This window comes from Pimephales promelas, chromosome 4, assembly GCF_988280905.1.
Source record: "Pimephales promelas chromosome 4, fPimPro1.hap1.1, whole genome shotgun sequence".
Taxonomy (NCBI): domain Eukaryota; kingdom Metazoa; phylum Chordata; class Actinopteri; order Cypriniformes; family Leuciscidae; genus Pimephales; species Pimephales promelas.
Genome location: NC_142772.1, coordinates 46,126,404 through 46,146,966, shown reverse-complemented (window position 1 = coordinate 46,146,966; position 20,563 = coordinate 46,126,404). Strand labels below are relative to the sequence as shown.

Below are 20,563 nucleotides of genomic sequence, written 5' to 3'. Positions count from 1 at the left end.
AAATATCTTTATAATATTCTATAAATATAAAACATAATATTAAATTGTAAAATTGCATTATTATATACAATATATTTTTAATTTATACATTTTGTATTGGTTTTATTTTTTTACTATAATTGATATGACAATCTCACAAATCAAGTAAAGCTCTATTATAAACTCCTTAGGGTTAATAAATATGAATTAATTTCATGTTTAGCACAGATGGGGAAGTTGGAGCTCCATTGCAGACAAAGTGATTGGCTATGATCTGTTCTTACCAGTAATCTACCCAGAAGGCTCAGCAGTAATTCAGAGGCGGGCCACTCGGGTTTGTTGACAGTAGACAGCAGGTCCTGCACAAAGTTCTCAAACAGCGGCCTGTAGTCTTCCTCACCCTGTTTACTGCCGCACCTGAGATGTAGTTACAACAGGAACACACGTTGAGGACTGCAAGAACCACACACACGCATATCACAAAGCAAAAATGGATTATGGAAAGGATGTTCTGACTTCTTGAGAAATACAGTGAGGAAGTTCTGAGCCGTCCGTCTGGCTGTTTCATATGAGTTGGTGATAAACACATCATCGTCAACCTGAAAAATTGATTAGTCCATATTGTTAACAGCTTGTATTCTACACCAGAGTTTATGGTGTTAGTAAAAATGCAAGACTAGTTTAAGAGGTGTTGGGTGAGTAACTAGTACCTTCCTGTGATCGTCTTCAGAGTCTTTGTCAGAGGGCAGATGAACCACGCACTGAATTAGCTGCAGGACCAGAGCACTGACCATCTGAATGTATATGGGCTCACCCTCTGCATCACTACTGTTCAACCTAAACACACAGGAAAAGCTTATTTATAACAGATCATTTTAGGGAGAGCTGCGATATGAATAGAAGGGGTCATATATCAGTACCTGAAGTTCCTGAGACTGCGTTTGCTGGTGGGCAGTCTGGCCAAAGAGGTAAAGATCTCCTCTAAAATTAACTGTCTGTGCTTCTCGTAACGAGAGAAGACCTGAGACACAGAGAAATAAAATACCTTCATTAGTGTCAGGATTTCAGATAAAGATACAAAAAAAAACTGAGAAGTGTGAACAAAGAAGGAATCAATTTACAATGCAAACATAGTGGCCCTGATTGAGTAAATAATACAGTTTCTGTGACACTAGTGTCACCTAGACAAACAAGTTCATCCTTGCAAACATCATGGACAAACATAGCTTTAATGGTTGCTTGTGAAGGCATGTCCCAACAGGTAAAAGTAGGCTGCTTTTAAGAAAAGGTACAACATATCAGGAATAATTTTAGCTGTGTTACTATGTCTCATGAGAAAGCAAATGAGCAGGCTAACACTCGAGCGTCTCGCTTATAAACCCATCCCATGTAACGCATCAGCCATAGTCCCACACCGGCTAAACACCCTCTGGCTCCGCCTGCTACAGTAAGCCAAGCCCCAAACTCTCGCTATAGGTTGAGCCGGAATTGTTTAAATCACAACATAAAAAAATAATAGTATGACTTTTTAATTAGTCAGAAAAATAAAATCTGTCATTAAGACAAAATTAGCATTTATTGAAGAAAATCAAAATTGGTGATATATAATAAAATAAAAATAAATATTATTCTTATTATTTTAATTATTAATTAGAAAATAATGTCATTTTTTAAATTAAAATATACTTTAATTAAATCATGGCTGGTAAGCAATACTTATTCCCAATTTTCTTAAATGTTGAGAAATGCATTTAATGCATGATAGACCGAATGCACAAGGTTTTGCAACTAATTTAAGAAAACATACCGCCGTCACCAGCTTTATGGCACAGAGCTGCAGCTCACTGACATTCTCCACAAAGAAAGGAGTGATGCCCATTGAAGAGACCTGCAGAAGAACAAAAACACCATCAAAATCATAGAGTGATGCATATTTAATAAATTAATTTAGAATAAATGAGAAAAGAATGCACAGAAGCACACAAGCACTGATCAGTTCCTACCTGCAATATTGTTGTATCAGTCATTAGCTGAATTTCCAGCAGCTCTGAGATGTTGCTAACCACGTCACACACTTTGTTATAGAGCATGACAATGACTCTCTGCTTGGCGGTGGAACACTTGGCTCGCTTTGCTCTGGAGCTGAGCAAGGAACCTGAAACCACAAATTAGTTATCGCATTCAATTATTATATAGTAGATTATTTACAAATACATACACATTTAATTTGATTTATTACAACAATAACAGTAAATACCAATGGAAAGTATCTTGGATGATATTTTTAAATTTTATAATTAAGATGTCAAACAATCAATGCAACATACTGTCTTTTGTTTTACTTAGAGGGTACCCCCAAAAACATTTATATATGAAAAGTGCACTCATATTTATGAATAGGAGAAAGTGCAATGCGAATATATGGCGGAGTAAGTCCCGCCTTCTAAATAAAAAAGCCAATCACTGATTGATAAGGTCATTGAGTGACTGCAGCTGCCGAAACTCCGGTTGCTATAGAAAAAGTCATTGTTCTGAGACATGCGCTTATGATGTGCACTGGCTGGGCTGGCCTGAAATCATTTATGGGATAGCCCATTGAAGATTTGAAATATGTTATTTAATTTTGAGTTCGGCAAGCGGTTTCCCCAATTAAGTATGTAGGTCTTGAATGCCCGAACGTGTATTTCCCTAAAAAAGGACTTTAGTAACTTTTTTAATACATTTTTCAAACAATTAATTCAGGCTAGGGCTGTCGCGGTTATGGAATTTCCCTTGCGGTGGATAAGACACATGCCTGTGGTGTGAGAGACCCAGGTTCGAATCCACTGTGAGACACCAATGTTTCAAGGCTCAGCTGAGCAGCAATGCTTCGAATGGGTAACACTGAAGCTGATGCTTCACTTATTAGAGACCAATATGGCAGTGATTCAATGCGTGACTCGCTGATTTTTTTCCCCTGCGGCTTCCACGATGATACGACAAATGACTTCAAAGACAGATGCCAGTAATCGCACGCGCTCTGCCGATCTCTCTCATTCACTGTCTGTGCGAAGCCTCTGTAGGCTACAAATCACCATGATAAACAGTCTTGTTATCATTATGAACTTGTTTAACATTCAATACACATGCATGAAGTTCAAAACAAGAAGGGTATAACCTTATAAAAAAAACGGTTTCTGCGGTTATTTGAAATCCTCTGCGGTTGACTTGTCAGTCGCGCGGTACTACAATACTGCGGTTATCACGACAGCCCTAATTCAGGCAAATAGTGAAAAGGCTTAGAGCAAAAAATTTTTTGATTATTGTTACATTGTACCATTTAGACATCAGACTTAGTGTGAACAGGCCTCCAGCAGAAGTTAAGCGTCTCACCTCCTTTAGGGTTGACTCTGTAGACTGGATCATACTGCGGGTAAAGAGTGTTCTGCAGGTGGAACTTAGTGTACTGCAGAACTCTCTCGATCACATCCTCAATGTACACGGCTTTGGGCATGTGTGATGACGTCATGATGTTCAGTGCTGTCAGACACGCATCTGCTGATTTGGTCACACGCTCCATAATGAGATCCCGCCAGAGACGCTCCTCGTCCTCTCCCTCATTATCCTGATGAGGAGACAAGAGTGAGCAGTGGATTAAAAGTAAAGGCATCATTTAAAGTATGAAAGTGTCACCAAAGAGACGAATATGAATAAAGGAACAAAGTGCTGTTTACAAGGTTCATGAGTGTAGAAAGACTGGCTCCATCCAGAATATTCTTCTCCAGGAGGTTCAACAGCTTCACCAGTTTATCAGAAGGAATCTGGGCATTAGTGGAAAAAAACAACAGAATATAATGTATACAGCTAAGGTTTACATGCTGCAAAACAACAGGAAATGTCTTGCTTTTTTAGCATTTATTCTGTGTTACGTATAAATATATTCTACACAATATTTAGTCGTCACAAGATTTGGTTTAGAGAGAAGATGGAAAATGGGCATAAAATAGAGTTCTATATCATTCTGAGTTGTGTTTGTTTCATTTTTCTGTTGAGAAAATAACTGAGCTTTTAAATAATCTTTGTAAAAGCTTTAAGGCTCAGGCTTTCATGATTATGCATTTATTAACACACTGAGTACCTATTACTATATGTCTAAATAATAAGATGTATAAATGTGCATTTAAATAGTTTAATCATCAATTACTTGGACTTTCTAAATTATCTTATGAACCACTGACGACTCCTAAATAACTGGTTTGTAAATAATGTAGTACATTATTAATGATTAATTTATCAATTATAAATTAAGTATGAAAATGCAATTATTAAACATTATAAATATGCTAATAAATCATTTATATCTGTAATTTTAAACTGCTTATTAATTACTTTATAAATGATTAACTATTTACTAATGCTTATCTAATGATTCATAGCATGCAGTTATTATAAAGTGTTACCACCACTGAATATGATACAACTTAAGAGCAGAATAAGACACCTTTAAAGACCCTATAAAAGGCTTGTCCGTTTTAGGGAAGCTATTCCACTTAAAACAAGACATCGATATTTTTGGTCCATTTTACCAAGAGACAGACTGTGAACTAAATGTTTTTAGTGCACCATCATATAGATGGTCTTTATAGATGCACTACTATATAGATTGCCCATAGACATGGGCTAGCCTAAACCCCACAAAACTAAGAGTAAAATATATTGGGTTTTTTATTACCGCATAAAAAAGGTGATGTATCTCTTACCCTGCAGGTGATGCCCATGGCTTTTATCTTAGCAGATTCACTGCCCAATTCATTTAGCTGCTGTTTCCCCAACAACAGCTCCTGAGGGATCTCATCATCATCTGAGAACACACAAACACATCAAGAGATTACCTTACTCAAAAACTGAGAGTTTCAGAATCTACAACAACAAAACACAGATATATTATTGACCCTACCCTGAGCAGTGAAGTCCACATCCTCGAGATTCTCAAAGATGTTGTCAATACTCAACGAGAACCTCTTAAAAGTTGACGAGTCCATCATTTCTGGGGGAGAATGGAAACAATTAAGTGGCTTTAATAAGCTTCTTTCTGACAGGGATTTCAATGCAATAATGAAAGGGTGAAATAAAAGATTTACCTTCAGGTGTTAGCTTAGGCTCATATGCTTTCCTCTTCTTCTGCTTCTCTTTTGTCTTTAAACGTCTTGCAACTGAAAGAATAAAAATAGACCAATCAAACACTAAAGGACCTTTTCAGAAAAATCTCAAATAATATGATGACGCTGTAGCTTCACTCATTTTTGGATTCACTCATTATTAAATTCTAATGGAGACTGAATTGTTTTTCGGTAAATTCAAAAGTGATCAAAAGTGACAGTTAAGATATGAACAAAGTTATAAAAGTGTTTAATTTCAAATAAATTCTGTTCTTTTGAACTTTCTTTTGAGTTCAAAGAACTCTGAAATAAAGTATTTCAGTTTCCACAAAAGTATTAAGCAGCACAACTGTTTTCAACATTGGTAATAACAAACCAAATCAGCATATTAGAATGATTTCTCAAGGATCATGTGCCATTGAAGACTGGAGTGATGATGCTGAAAATTCAGCTTTGATCACATGAATAAATTACATTTTAAAATATATTCAAATAGGAAACAGTTATTTCAAATTATATTATTTTCACAATATTGCTATTTTACTGTATTTTCGATCAAATACATGCAATCTTGGCAAGCATAAAAAAAAAACATTATTTTTTAAATCTTACCAACCTCAAACTTTTGAACGGTAGTGTTCATAATGCAACTAACGTGCAGATAAAGGCATTAATAGATTCTAATGGAGACTGGATTGTTTTCTACTAACCATCGCTAAGGCTCGGAGGAGGAGAATCTTCATCAGAATCATCGTATCGGCCGCCTGAGCCTCTGCGCGAGTCAAAATGTCCTCTTCGATGTTCTCCTGAACTCCTTCGGTCTCTATCCTCAAACTCCCACGCTCTATCGCGTTCCTTCTTCTGACGTTTACGAGATGCTGGGGAAGAAAACAGTGGCAGAATTTATTTTACTTGACTGATTATATTGAACATTGGAGTAGGAATATATAGAAAAAAAATTACAGTAGCTTTTAAAAGAAAATAATAGTCTACTTCAAAATATTTAAATATTTAAATCTACTTCAAAATTTTAAATGTGTTAATTGCTGTTTTTACAAGGAAATTGCTTGTAAATTTCACAAATAATTAAATTCCACAAAAAAATAATAATAATAATTATAATAAAAAAAGTAATAATGAGGCATCAGTTTGCTTTAATGGGTGAAATTATTATTACATAGGGATGTGCCCAAAGCCGAATACTTTATTCGGATAGGAATGGATCATGAATAACGCATTCTACGGAGCCCTTAAAGGGACATGCAATTAATTTAAATTTAAATTGCAATTTTAAAAATGTTGCCGCAGTTTCAAGGTTGCTCCCTTTTTCCTGATTGAAAAAAAAATATGAGACGCACAAAACTTTTGCATTCTCTCACCATTACATAGTTAGGTAATGACATTTTCTATTCTTTGCTGGCATCAGGGAGCCGCTATTAAAACGAGGATCATTGAAATGTGTTCTCGCGGTACTGACCACATATTTTACAAGATAAGATATTTGTCAAAGATGCTTAGGATCTGTTGGGCATCTCTCCTTGCTCTCTTCACGTGATAAGTGAAATCTGACTCTGCAGCTCGTTCTGTATAAAACAGACACTTTCAGCGTCTGTTGTATAGCTGAACGAAAAGCTTTTTGATTCTATAAAAAAGCGACACGACAGTGAGGGTGGTGCCGTGATGGACAAGAAACGCAATCGGTGTATGGCCGAAATCCGTGCGTAACAGACATGTGACGTGAGAGAAAATCAGTCTGCAGATGTAGCATCGACTTGGCACGCTACGCATTTAAAAATCGCAATTTGATTATTTTCCAAAATCGTTCAGCTCTGATATGGTTCAAAAAGCATCTCAGGATGCACCTCATTAATTAGTTACGAGATTGTTCAGTCTTGTGAAGCATTGTATCTTGATTTGATATTCCTCTTAGTGATCATTGGAATCTGCTACTCACCGAAATCCTCGTCCTCTGAGCTGTCCTCCGCATATTTAGGCTTCTCGTTTACAGTGCTGCGCTTGCGCTTGTTCATTTTCACCCGCTCACACAAGGGCATGGTGGACTCGATCTCTGCCAGCAGCTCAGGAGGAAGATCCTTCAGCACGGAAGGGTCTATTCCACCTGTGCACAAAGACTTACATTCAACTTACATTGCTGGAAAGAGCAAATGAAACCAGATAAATGGTTTATGCTTAATTTCAAAGTAAACTCTAAGATTGAAAGACAATTCTCACAAAGCAAGTGAGAACAAAATTCCCTCTACAAGCTTTTTACAAGGTACATTTTGGTTCTAAACAAGGACACTTGACGACCCCAAAAGGACACCTAATCACCAAATGACATGAGTTCATCTTATTCATAAATGTATACAAACCAAAGCACACGTGGGAAGAAAAAAAACATTACAGAACAAAATTTTACAGAATTCAATAGAGCTTGTTTACATTTTAGACATGGCAAGTTGTGATACTGAGCAGAACCACATGGAGATAAAAACTAAAAAACTAAACCAACTGCCTTGACCTGAGTGTATAATATACTACAGTACACACAACGGATCCATTCAGAATTACTAAACACAGCAACATACACGAGTCAAGACGGATAAAATGTTTGTGGTAACGATGTAATGAATGTAATGAGTCTCCATAAATATAATATAGCACAAATACATGGCTTGTTTTGCTAATCAATAATAACAGACTCGTACGCGTTTACTGTAGGACTCCTGTACATCACTGCAATTGTCTTTACCTTGAAAACAAATCTCATTCATCAAAACTTTACTAGCAAGAATCTGTTTGATTTATCCAGCTGAGAAACATAGTTTGTCTCTCATCTGGCCATAAAGCGGTGGGATGTTTTTACAATCTATTCAGTCTGTATTTTACACAGTGCAATGCGTGAGGCCTCACACTCTTCTTCTACAATCACAGAATATGTCAGAGCTTGTGTTTTAAAGCCAAAAAGACATTGGAGGAATAATTCACTGAAAACTGTCCACGAGTCACGGTTCTCTCTGCCATCTCTGATATAATAAGCCTGGTTTTCTTTACATTAGCACTTTTTTGGACTAAAAAATGTCCCGGAGTTAAGCGACTTAAAATGTTCAGATCACAAACATAGAAGTGAAATCAAGTGGTTAGAATAGAAATTTCCACCAACCAGGGTTACAGGTGCTTGAGCCATCGTAGATGCTCAGTTTAATAAAGTCCCGACTACTAAGATCATCTAACTGCGTGACAAATTAAGTTGATATTAAGATGATGCAACTTGGCATGCTTCATTCAATTTATTTGTGTTAAATTATTTTAAAGCGTGAAGGATTTTTAATTAATTGCATACCTTAACATTGACAGCTAATATAGATATGCAGAAAAACTAAATTGACACAACCACATAACAAAATTACTAAAACGAATTACATAATCAAACTAGGGCTGTCAGTTTAACGCATTATTAACGGCGTTAACGCAAACCCATTTTAACGGCGTTAATTTTTTTATGGCGCAATTAACGGTCTTTTTGTCCTAGCAAACTTTGTAGTTTTTTCACATGCTTTTGCAACAGGACGCGGCATGCGTCCTGATCCATTTTGGCGTCTCGCGCTCGTCATCCACTCAAAGCCGGCTCGCAAGCCCAAACGTGTGTTTGCGGCGTGCCTGTTGTTTTGTTTATGGTCTTGATCCGCTTGCGCTTTGGTCAAAGAAGCAACAAAACGTTCTCGTGCGGCGCAAGCCATTGAAATGAAAGGGTTTCAGAGCGCAGCGCGAGGACGTTTTGTGCCCCACACACTCGTTTCGGCTTGCGAGCCGGCTTTGAGTGTATGACTAGCGCGAGACACCGAAATGGATGCCCTAAGATTCTGAATGGAAAGTTTACTTAAAAAGTTGCCATATTGTCCCATTGTCCCATTGACAAGACCAAGTGATCTGTGTTTTGTCGTTGTGAACTGATCTATCATCATCGCAGCACGTCCAGTCAGAAACATCACTTGATGATGGCCAAGCAAACACACACACACACACACACACAGATGATGCGAATTCTCAGCCGCCTCGCCAATATTAGGGCCTTGTCAGTATTTCTTTCACCCTTTTATTGATAGACAGTGTTACATTGTGTGAGAGATTATTTATATATGTTAGTGTGAAATTGAACACTATTCCAATGTTATTTTCAATAATAATTTTTCCACTTTTCCATTTTGATAAGAGCATTAAAATGAGAAAAAAAATAATAAGAGACATTTAGAATAGATAAAAATGTGCGATTTATCGCGTGTTAACTATGAAATTAATGCGATTAATCGCGATTAAACATTTTAATCGTTTGACAGCACTAAATCAAACATATCAGCGTTTAGAACTATTTTAGTATTACTTTTAGAAATCTACAAAACTAAATACAACCATTTATTTAATAGTACAACAATTACAGTTTTTCCTTTATGTATTTCTAACCCATCACACAACAAAGTCTGGCTATATGAATGAAACGCTATTTGGCGACATCCACAAGAGCCATTTTAACCCTTGTGCATCAATTTAAAAAAGTTACACATAGGTAAAAAGAGGACAAAAATGTCCATGTCAAAAAACTGTCATAAAAACGTGACGCTTTGGAGCACAGACTTAAGTTTGGTATCATTTTAAAGAAGACCCTTTGCGGATTATTGCTGAAGTAAAAAAATAATAATAAGTAAATCCAAAAAAAAGTTATATAGGTATAAGTTAATGAAAATTATTTATTATAAATATTTTATATAAAATATATATTTTTTTAAATCAGGCTGAACTCAAAACTGCAATAAAATCAAAGCCATAAATCTAAATAGGTTGTGTTCCAAATTTGAGGATGATATCTCAAAAAATGAGCTTTCGGTAACAGTTTGTTTGGGCGTAGGAACATATTTTCCCCATTGGGTGCCAGCAAAACCCCACTGGAGCTCACAGTGATTGGATTTGATGCGCACACACACACATATTTTTTATAACACACATACTAACCACACTCTGACATCGATACCAACACACCCACACAAATATTGTTGCATAATTTATCCAGTTGGCTCTATAGTATGCCGAAGCAGAAAACAGGAATAAAGCGATATTTGTTTTATTGGCCAAACTTAAAAAAAATGGCAACATCTGATAAAAAAATAGTAAAAAATAAAATTTTGAAGTCTTGCCATCAGAATGAAAGCCTCTTAACAAAGATTGCATAATTTTATAGTTAACTGAACCGGGGATTAAAAATGGCAGTTTTAATGGGTTTCAATGGGGACATTTTTGTCCAAAAGGCGCTGAGAGGGACTATTTTTTGTACCTAATGCAAAAAATATTTTTTTAAGAAAATGACGGTGAAATAGTAAAATTCCAATAAAAATACACACCTGTGCCAAGTTTTTTGCAGTTAGCTTTAACAGAGGCAAAGTGATCAAAAAAACAAAACTGAAAAGGACAAAAATGTCCATAAGGATGCACAAGGGTTAAACTGTTAAAAAAAACCCCAAAAAACAAAGCGGTAATGGTTCAGCTCTTACCAGCTGGAAAACCCAAGAAATATTGTGCATAACTGCCCTCACACAAGTAGCCAAGTAATATTTCTCCCTGTCTGGCTGCTCGTCCAATTCAGTGGGAAACCGTCATTCAAACTGGAATGAGACAAATATAAAAGGAGTTCCCCTACCTTTCCCAGATCTCCCAGAGGAGAGTCTGTTCTTGCCAGACTTGGAGCCACGTGAGTCTCTCTCTCTCATGAGCCTCTGCACTTCATCTATAGAGAGTTTCTGCAGAACGACCACAGGCTTGACGCTCTTCTTCACGTCCAGATCTGGTTCTATTCTCTCCAGCCGCACACACGGCTGCTTCCAGCCTTCCGGAAGATCTCCGCCTCCGTGATCTCCCCCTTTTTTGATTTTGGGAATGGTGAAGTTCTTAAGCGCCCCCAAACCGGTGTTTTCACCCAGCATGTATGGAGGAAGTTCGACCGGTTTACTCCCCGACTGGGCGGCTCGCTGCGTGCTGACGTCAGCGTGCCGACCCTCAGGTCTGTGTTTCTGCCGCGGAGTATCAGGCTGCTTGTCATCGTGGCGATGCCGGTGTTCTGGAGCGTGGTCGTGCTTGTGTTTGACTGGCTTCGGGGTGACGCCCTCTTGCGGCTCCTGAGGCCAGCGCTGAGCCTCACTGGCAGGGATAGGCATGCCCATGCACGCATCCTCCACTCTTCCCGCTTGCTCCAAACTCACTTGCAGGCCCGGGCGGCTGGCGCTGGTGCCCGCGGCACTGGCCTCTTGAGGGGCCAGCCTGTGCCCTGCGTTAGCCCCTCCTCCCCCACCTGGAGCCCCAGAGCCTGAACCAGCTGTACCAGCTGCGCCAGGCTCCTGTGGGTGGGCGTCCTGTTTAAAGTCCCGCTTCTTCAAAGGCTTATCTACAGAGAGAAAGAGACATGAACGGGATATTGAATCTCACGTGTCCAGGTCAAGTTTCACACCCAAATTCTCCATTAATAACGAGAATAATTCCAATTATTTTTACTGTGATGGTTATTTTTATTTTGACAATCTGGGGGGGAAATTTATTTTAAAATACAGTAAGGCCCTGAAAATGTGGGGTCCCTTTCTTTCCCAAATTGAGAAAGCAATATAAAAAGTGAGGTTTATATGAAAAAAAAAGGAAACTATTCCTACTATGTCCTTTACCTCTGTGTAAACTTACTAGTCCTGTAAAGTCTAAACATAGTTTATTTATTGTCTTCTCTGAGATCTAACTTGCTATGTGTAATTGTTATTTACTTTCCCTTTTATCTGTGCTATTCTGTTTATTTTATTATTTTTTTAATTTACTATTATTATTTAATTTATTTATCATTATTATTATTGGGTTTTTTTTCCTTGGAGGGGGGTTGCATTAAAGGGATAAAGGGGAGGAAAAAAAAGGAACTAAAATGTCATTGTTAACACTGATGCTTTTGACTGATGTTCATGTTCAATAAAAAGCAAAATAAATAAAATAAAAATACAGTAAGGCCCTAAAACAGGATTCCTTTTATTTTTGTAAAATGCAATTTCTTCTTTCTTTTTTTGTATTTGTACATCATTGCAGTCATTCTTCCATTGCAAAGTTTTTTTTTTTTTTTAAATAAATACTTCTATTCAGTAAGGTCACATTAAATTGATCAAAAGTGACAGTTCAGAATTGACTGGTTAATTTTGACAGATTAATACTATCAGTAAAATGGTTTGAAAAGTAATTTTAAAGATATTTTAAAACGTTAAAAAATAAGCTACCCATATAAAATAGCATTTGAGAAAAAAGTATAAGTAGCGCGTTCAAGTACCATTTAATTATTACATTGAAAAATAATCTAAAATTTTAATAAAGAGAAAGGTTTGCAAATATTATACTATAAACATAGCAATAGGCTATTTTAGTTCACCTCACTCCACAACAAATCCTTTAAATGCAGCTGCATTCAGAACAGAAAAATAAGGAAAAAAGCTATATAAATGCCAAGCCAAAAATAAATTATTTTAAATTAAATTGAAACCGGCTTTGGGCTCACAAAGCCTACCACACTGCCTACTATTTAAAATATACACATTATGTTGTTTCTACATTATTTTGGAAATTCAATGTGCAAGTAATACAAAATAAAAATATATTAAATACATTTAATGTTAACTTTAATGATGTGTGCGATAAATCATGATTAATTACAGAAAAATGTGATTAGTTCATTTTTTAAACGACTGACAGCACTAAATCAAATAAAAAACTAAAGAAAGTTGTAATGTAATGATATTTCATAATATTACTGTTTTTACAGTATTTTTGATCAAACAAATGCAGCACTCATTACAGAGATGTAAACAATAGTGTCCTGCTAAACAGTTCAGCCGGGACAGAGTTCAGTAAATCAGTAACCATATGCCATTTTTCAAGAGTCCTATATCAGCACAAATATTAGTTGTTTAATGATGATTAATGATCCTGCATCATACCTTTGTCCTGCACCTCTTTAGCGCTCCGGTCCGTTTCCATGGCCGCTTCACTTTCCATCCTTTCTATCGCGGCGAGAGCCTCCACAAGTTCTCCTTCTGGGTCTGAGCCCGGGTACATTCCCCCAAGCTCCACCTCCACTGGCCTCGCCCGTGACTGCCTCAGGATCAGCTTAGTGTGAGTTAGTGTGTCTTTTCCCGGTGAGCCCACAATATCATACACCGCAGCCTTATCGGTGGTGTCCCGCTCTCCCTCATTAGGCTTTAGACCGCGTTGCTTATCCGGGGAGCCCAGATGCATGTCTTGAGCTCCATCGCATGGAGGGGTGTAAGGTGGAGATGACTGCAGTATGTGAGACGTGAAACCCGTCCTTATCTGATCCTAACAGTTAACAGAGGAAAACACAATCAGGAGGAGTTACGCATCTTATACTGCATGTGACCACAAAAGGGTTTAGTTAATCAAAGTCATTTCCGAAACCGGGCACCGTTATGGAAGTAACCGTTATGTAACCGGACCGAATCAAAACGCAGATTTCGGTGCCACTAAAATGCTGTCTGTTGAAATATTTGCCCTCTGGTTCTCCGAAACTGATGCAAGACGCATCATCACCGTATGTGATCGCTAGTTAACACTTTGACGCGTACGATCGTTCACACCAGTGTGATTAAAATGTTCAGATCGCGTGATGATCAACTCCTAAATTTAAATTTACTTCAGCGCGTTGGCTGGCGCTGAGCCAGAGACAGACGTTCTCATCGCTGTCCTATTATATCACAACTATTCAGTGTTTTCAACCTCATAAGGTTTATTTTAGCTTTCAGACATTTCAATACACATAAGTATTAGCAAAACAACATTTATAGTTTGTAAAATGCATATTGATGTCTATGGAACATCAATCCAACAACAATCCTTTCAATTATAAACTGATGACGTGTGTAGATACAAATTGTGTAGGTAACTATAAAATTTACTTCACCAGCCACTTACTTTAATGTATTTCGGGAGAAGTGGTTGAATTGACGTGTTGTAGGCTTAAATCTGACAGATGCAATTCTCTGAACTGCAGTGCGTACTATCGCACATTGCGCGTTATAGATCAACTAACATGAATCATGATCATTATAAAGGTTTATTAAATGACAAAACACATTCACTTACGTGTATTTAACAATAAGAATTTGTTATGTAAATTTGTTGTGTTTTGTATTTAGGCTACTTATATTTATATATTTACGAGAATTTATTATTTTATTTTTTAATGAAAAAGCCGTTATTTAATGTCATTCAACAAAGTTTTGAGGCTCTCTTTTTCTTTTCTTTTTTTAAGTATCGATTTAGGCACCAGTACCGTTTTAACAGTATCGATTTGGCACCGGTATCGAAAAAAAAAACAACGACAAAAAACACGATACCCAACCCTATTTCTGACATAATAAATTCCCACAAAAAAGTACGACAATTATTGATTTTGAAGTCAAAGCCCTAAAACAGACAAATAATCAAACATGTAAAACTGATCATTAATTATAATAATCACAATTATATCTTAAACAATTAATCATCAGCCAAATTTTATAACTATGACAACCCTAGAATTTCTACCTTATTCTCTTGAACATTTCTCATGCCTCCTGGAATCATCGGACTTGCTACTGAACCTGAGGGAAAAAACAGAATGATGTCTAAATGAGCCAGAAAACTGAGAAAGATCTCAATGCATGGAAGAGCTTCTGTATAGGACTGTGTGTGTGTGTGTGTTTGTGCAGACCTTGCTGTAGGTGCTGGTGTTGACTGTATGCTGGAGGGTGTGGGTACTGTCTGTAGCCGGTAGCAGGGCTCTGGGGGGCATACGGGCTGGGCACTGGGCTACTCTGCTGAGGCAGAAACCGTCCACCAGAACCAGACTGCCCTGCCACAAAACGCCTATCAGAAGGAATAGGAGAGGACACAGTCAACAAAGAGACCACTTAACCTTATCGCAAACACTGAATTGTTAAAAAAAAAAAATTAACATCAATAATTTGTTTTTTAAATAATTTTTCTTCATAACAAGAAAGAATATGAAAGGGTAGCCAAATTAAATGTATGATTACCAAGATGTGATTGAATCGGATTGGGATTTTTTCTCTGATGAAACAATTGTAATTGGGAATTAAAATGTAATATAATATTAATAATAGTTATTATTGGTAAATGAAACATATCAGGGTTTTTCCTGCCTCAAAACGAAGCGGAGGTGGTACTTGTGCGGTGCCTTCAACTAGCTAAAGCAAACCCTTTGAAAACTTAAAAATAAGAGGCTGAAATGTTCTACCTCTGGGTGTGTACTGTGGAGCTGTAAGGCAATGTTTAATGACCTTATGTTATGTTTATATTCAGCTACACTGCAAGAGGCCCCTTTTAGCTTTTAAATAGCTGCTTTTTACAAGCAACACATTTTAGGTGTCATTAATTAATGGTTGAAGAAAATGACAATTACCAAGTTAAAGAATATTCTACAAAAATATTACCTGTTGAACATAAAATGAATTAAATACAAAACGATAACCTTTTGCAGTGTAGTTGAACATTTTCATCATGCTACATACTGATTAAAATGATAATCCCGATTATTTTGTTCAAAATTATAATAAATAGGAATTTATTTTTGCATTTCATTAGAATTATTGCACTTTCAGCTATTGGCACAAATCAAGAAGAGATCAAACCATATGCATGGTTTATTATACCTCATCTAGTTTCCTGATTTATTATAGGCTATTTATCATTTAGGCCTACTAGTAAAACTTGCAGCATGACGAAATAGTTTATTGACTAAAACTATGCTCAGTCATTTAGTCGACTAAAACAAAAACAGGACAAGTTTGAATAAATATGATAAAAAAACTAAAAAAGTACATTTGACAAAGGACTAAGACTTAATTAAAAAATAGCTGACAAAACTGACACTATTGTGAACCGAGCGGCTCCGAGACACTGAAAACACAGAAACATGAGCTGCTCATGTGATGAACAGTGGCGCACTTCGCTCTGAAACACCCAGCACATTTATTTAAATCAATCACAGCCTTGGCGACTTGACATTCGCACTAAGCAATATTGCGTTTTATGATTTATTTTAATTCATCCAGAAGCCCTATGTTTAAAGCTATGTTGACCTTTATATTTGTTTTCTCCAAATTTAATACCAAAATCATTTACACATTAAACCCAACACGTAACGTTGTTATTGAAACTGGCTATAATCGTAAACAGCAGTTCATGGTTAGTTTTGTACAACAAAAAGCAACTGGACGTGACACAAATAGAAGCACACGTTAGTCTTCCAGATAAACACTGAATCAGAAAGCAGGCTCACCCAGAGGGGCTGTGGGACATGGAGGCCTGCTGGTAATTGGCAGAGGATGGGCTTTCCTGCATGGAGCCATGCGCAACTTTATACGGCGGTGCCATTGACTGCTGACTTATACCTGTGAAAAACATGAATGTAAACACACAAAAAAATGGTCGGGATGAGAAACAACAAGCAGAAAAGCAACAAACACAACAACATAACTCGAGATGTTTACTAAAGGTTTCAATATGGAAAAATTTCAATATAAAAAAATAAAAAATAAAAATATTTCAATATGTTTTGCTGCAAACATATAGCTTTCACACACAGCATTTTCTGATACATATCAACATGGATTGTTTTGTGATGCGATCAGTGTAATGCATGTTTTGTAAAAAGGCTGTTAATGAAGAATGGAGCAGTGGCAAGTACATTGGATGTGGAAACATAATATGCTTTTTATATTTACATAAAGCTTGATTTTATATACTGATTGTTTGAATATGCATGTGTGTTTATGAACTAATGGTTATGTTACAGAGAAATAATTCAAGTTTCGAAACATGTTTTTTCTTAGTATAAAGGAACATCTCAAGGTCAAATAAAACAAAGCCTCTTTCAGTAGCCCTAATTGTAACCTTCTTTTTGGGAGAGAAAAAGGAAGCATTATCTGTCTTATCAGAAGCACACATTCTGCAGGCAGACACACATATCATTAGATGCTTTGGTTTAAAGGAGTAGTTCACTTTTAAAAAAAACTTTTGCTGATAATTTTCTCACTCCCATGTCATCCAAGATGTCCATGTCTTTCTTTCTTCAGTCGAAAAGAAATTAAGGTTTTTGATGAAAACATTCCAGGATTATCTCCATATAATGGACTTCAATGGGAACCAGACGGTTCAAGGTCCAAATGAGAGTTTCAGTGCAGCTTCAAAGGGCCAGACGATGAACAAGGGTCATTAAAGGTCTTTTGGACCTTGAACCGTTTGGTTCCCAATGAAGTCCATTATTTGGAGAAAATCCTGGAATGTTTTCATCAAAAACCTTAATTTCTTTTCAACTGAAGAAAGAATGACATGGACATCTTGAATGACATGGGGGAGAGTATATTATCAGCAAAAGTTTTTTTTTAAAGTGAACGACTCCTTTAAGTGATATTTTTAAGATGTAGCGAGGAAGACTCAAGTAGATGCATTTCCTTATCCAACCAATTGCTGTAGTCTTCTATGGGTAATTAATATGCATGATTGTTCTAATTAAATACTCTGTAAGAGTGACCGGTGATCTTACAGGTGAATTTCCACAACATGCAAACTGGCAACCAATCAGTTTGCATTGTTACAAAAGCAAACACAGTACAGTATTGAACATAAAACTTTAATTTCTTCAGGTTGAACTAATTGAAAGTGCAATCTATTGACCTTGTAGGAATATCAGTCTCCCTGTGTGCTTAAAAGGACTCTTACCCGCCTGGGCTGGATACTGGGGAGTGCTGGGTGCAGTCTTATTCCTGAAGATGGTGGGGTTTCTGGACAGCAAAAGCTGCAGCAGAACTGGAACATCTCCCTCCAAATCATCACTGCCCAGGTTGTCCTTCAGCTCTCTGCAGAAATCATATCAGATTTGACACACTCACAAACATCTAACAGAGTACATAAAGCCAGTGTTGGAGGTAATTTGACTTTTTTCAACTAACTAGTCGGGCAATGCATTGGACTGATAGCTTTTCTAAATCAGGAGTAAGTGCAGAGATATTGTGCTGTGTAATATGATGGTTATTGTGGCTCTAGACTAAATGCGAGAATGCATTTACTCATCTTGCTGGCACAAAAACAGATTCAGTATTCCTCAAAAAGAAAAAGAAAACTGAAACCAAACTCAAAAATTACACAAACCAGCAATAATAAAATATGATAACATACTTTATGTATTTAATCTGACTTTATTAAACATACAGACGTGAATTTGCACTTCCACTTGAGGCTTATTCATTTCACTTTTGGTGTGAAAGGGCTTTTACATTTGCCAAAAATATAACCTTTTTTGTTATTAAAAAACAAACAAGCAAGACCAGCCCAGATGAGAAAAAGTAACACAAATGTAACGTTACCCAACACTGCATTTTCACAATGCAGAAAATTCAGAGGAAATCCAGTCATAAAAATTGGTGGAATACCACAGACAAAGTTTGGCAAATTGTGGATGATAAATCAAAAGTAGGGCTGTACACTTAATAAAGTGTAATGTGGACTAGCGTCTGCAGAAGTCTCAAAGTAACAACAGCAAGTTTATTAAAACATTATTGATAAAATAAAATTGTGCGATATTTTAATTTAAACCATAAACCTGTTGTGCAGCACTTTCTAAAATTGTATTTGATCACATTTTAAAAGATTAAACTATTAGTTTAATACATTCATTTGATGACCACCTTGGTACAGAATCCAAAAATATACATTAATTGTTAATATATTAATAATTAAAGTTTTAGAAATTCAACTAATTGATTACTAATTAAAGCATCAAATAGAATCAAGGAACTCCGAACACTGAAAAATTTGGGGGAAAATAAATTGGATTTCATAGGGCCCATGTACTGATAGACATGCAAGTGCAAGGAGTTAATACTTCGGCTGACGAGTCGCGCACTGTCCATGTGACGAAATTTCCGTCATCGGGAGGATCTGCAGTGTGCGCTAGGTCCACTAGGTGGCGATACACACAGTTATGATGTACTACTGTACAAGTTCGAGTGTGTAAAGAGAGATGCAAAACAGTAAACAAAGCAGCCTATCCTTCTCCATCGTTTCTCTTTTGGTTCTTGTACTAAACTTTGCATGCAATTGCGGATCCACTACTTTTCTTCGTCTATCCTTCCGAGCGAATGTCCTGTACATGACTCAGTGCTGCCCTCTAACGTATGGTAGAGTATAAAAAAAACAATTGTACTACACGTGTCGAACATCCGTGCTCATCTGCTGCTGGGTATACTTATAGGTAGGCCTTCAGACAGAAAGAGACATGCAGGTGTGTGGTTTATGTACAGGGTAAATGTAAGCGGGAGCAGAAACTCACATGTGTTCTGAGGCGACCTGGTTGAGGCCACTGGCAAGCTGAGAAACCAGAGTTTCATCCCTGCAGCCCATAAGACGCCCCACTTCCTCAGCTACACGCCCGCTGTACAGCAGACTCTTAGTGGTGGTGCCCGGTAAAGGGGAGGGCAGGGGCAGCTGGTTCAACACTGTACACATAAACAGAGTGCAATAAGGCCATGTTTTCTTTATAACAAGAGCTCACAGGTTAGAAATCTAACAGGCATCTAAAGTGCAGTCAGACATACCCAATGTAAAACACCCCTTTTACACATTTACCTCATATTGTGATATATGCAAAAGCAAATTTTGGGTATAACCAAAACCACTACTTTTAAAGGAAATGGGGGGGGGGGAACACATTCAAAAAATAATTAAACACTAACACCAAATTTGATATTGTGGCTTTACGTATATGTGATCATATACTTGAGTATGGTATTACCAGTTTACCAAAAACAAGCTCAAATGAAGGAAGTTTTTGTCTAGTGAATGTTGTGTATTTCGTTATTAGAACGGCGGTTAGTTCATCACATCACGTTTTCATCAGCTTAAAGGTTATGAAGCTCGTTTATTTTCTGTTTTTCACTGTCATTTGGCTAAAATATCACATTATATCACATTATTAATGAAGCGTTACGCACATTTGGCTGTGACTCAATGACAAATGCAAAACGCTCTTTTCCGCTCCTCAAATGATTACCCTTTATATATCAAGTATTCCTTAAAACTTTAAGAAAACGCTGTACTTATTCAGAGAACCAGTTCTTTATTTACCACAACGACACTCCAAACTGCTTTTGGCACTTTATTCACAATAGAAATGGGGCAGTGTATTGAGGTTTAACAGAGTTTGAGGAGGCAATGAATCGAGTTAAAAGATTTGATCACAAGCTCTTTATAATACTTCTCATTGATTAAATATTTGCAAAATCCATAGACAGACATAAAGTGTGACGAATAGTAATGATTCATGTAAAAAAATACATTTTTTAATTTTTATTTATGAAGAA

At 36.8% G+C, this 20,563-nt stretch overlaps 1 protein-coding gene across 2 annotated transcripts in view; it reads right to left on the bottom strand.

Annotated features, from left to right (window-relative positions):
• nipbla (NIPBL cohesin loading factor a) overlaps window positions 1-20,563 on the bottom strand; it is a 55,070-nt gene that overhangs the window by 20,539 nt on the left and 13,968 nt on the right. For both annotated transcript variants that reach the window (XM_039684663.2, XM_039684664.2), the window contains exons 3-22: window positions 19,534-19,699; window positions 17,925-18,061; window positions 16,483-16,594; window positions 14,893-15,047; window positions 14,727-14,782; window positions 13,121-13,499; window positions 10,807-11,547; window positions 7,072-7,236; window positions 5,828-5,995; window positions 5,100-5,171; window positions 4,916-5,005; window positions 4,719-4,819; window positions 3,693-3,779; window positions 3,352-3,583; window positions 1,983-2,134; window positions 1,787-1,867; window positions 900-1,000; window positions 690-816; window positions 496-578; window positions 264-396 (exon numbers count right to left, since the gene is read on the bottom strand). In XM_039684663.2, coding sequence (XP_039540597.2) covers window positions 264-396; window positions 496-578; window positions 690-816; window positions 900-1,000; window positions 1,787-1,867; window positions 1,983-2,134; window positions 3,352-3,583; window positions 3,693-3,779; window positions 4,719-4,819; window positions 4,916-5,005; window positions 5,100-5,171; window positions 5,828-5,995; window positions 7,072-7,236; window positions 10,807-11,547; window positions 13,121-13,499; window positions 14,727-14,782; window positions 14,893-15,047; window positions 16,483-16,594; window positions 17,925-18,061; window positions 19,534-19,699 — 3,338 coding nt within the window. The remainder of the gene's footprint in view (window positions 1-263; window positions 397-495; window positions 579-689; window positions 817-899; window positions 1,001-1,786; window positions 1,868-1,982; window positions 2,135-3,351; window positions 3,584-3,692; window positions 3,780-4,718; window positions 4,820-4,915; window positions 5,006-5,099; window positions 5,172-5,827; window positions 5,996-7,071; window positions 7,237-10,806; window positions 11,548-13,120; window positions 13,500-14,726; window positions 14,783-14,892; window positions 15,048-16,482; window positions 16,595-17,924; window positions 18,062-19,533; window positions 19,700-20,563) is intronic.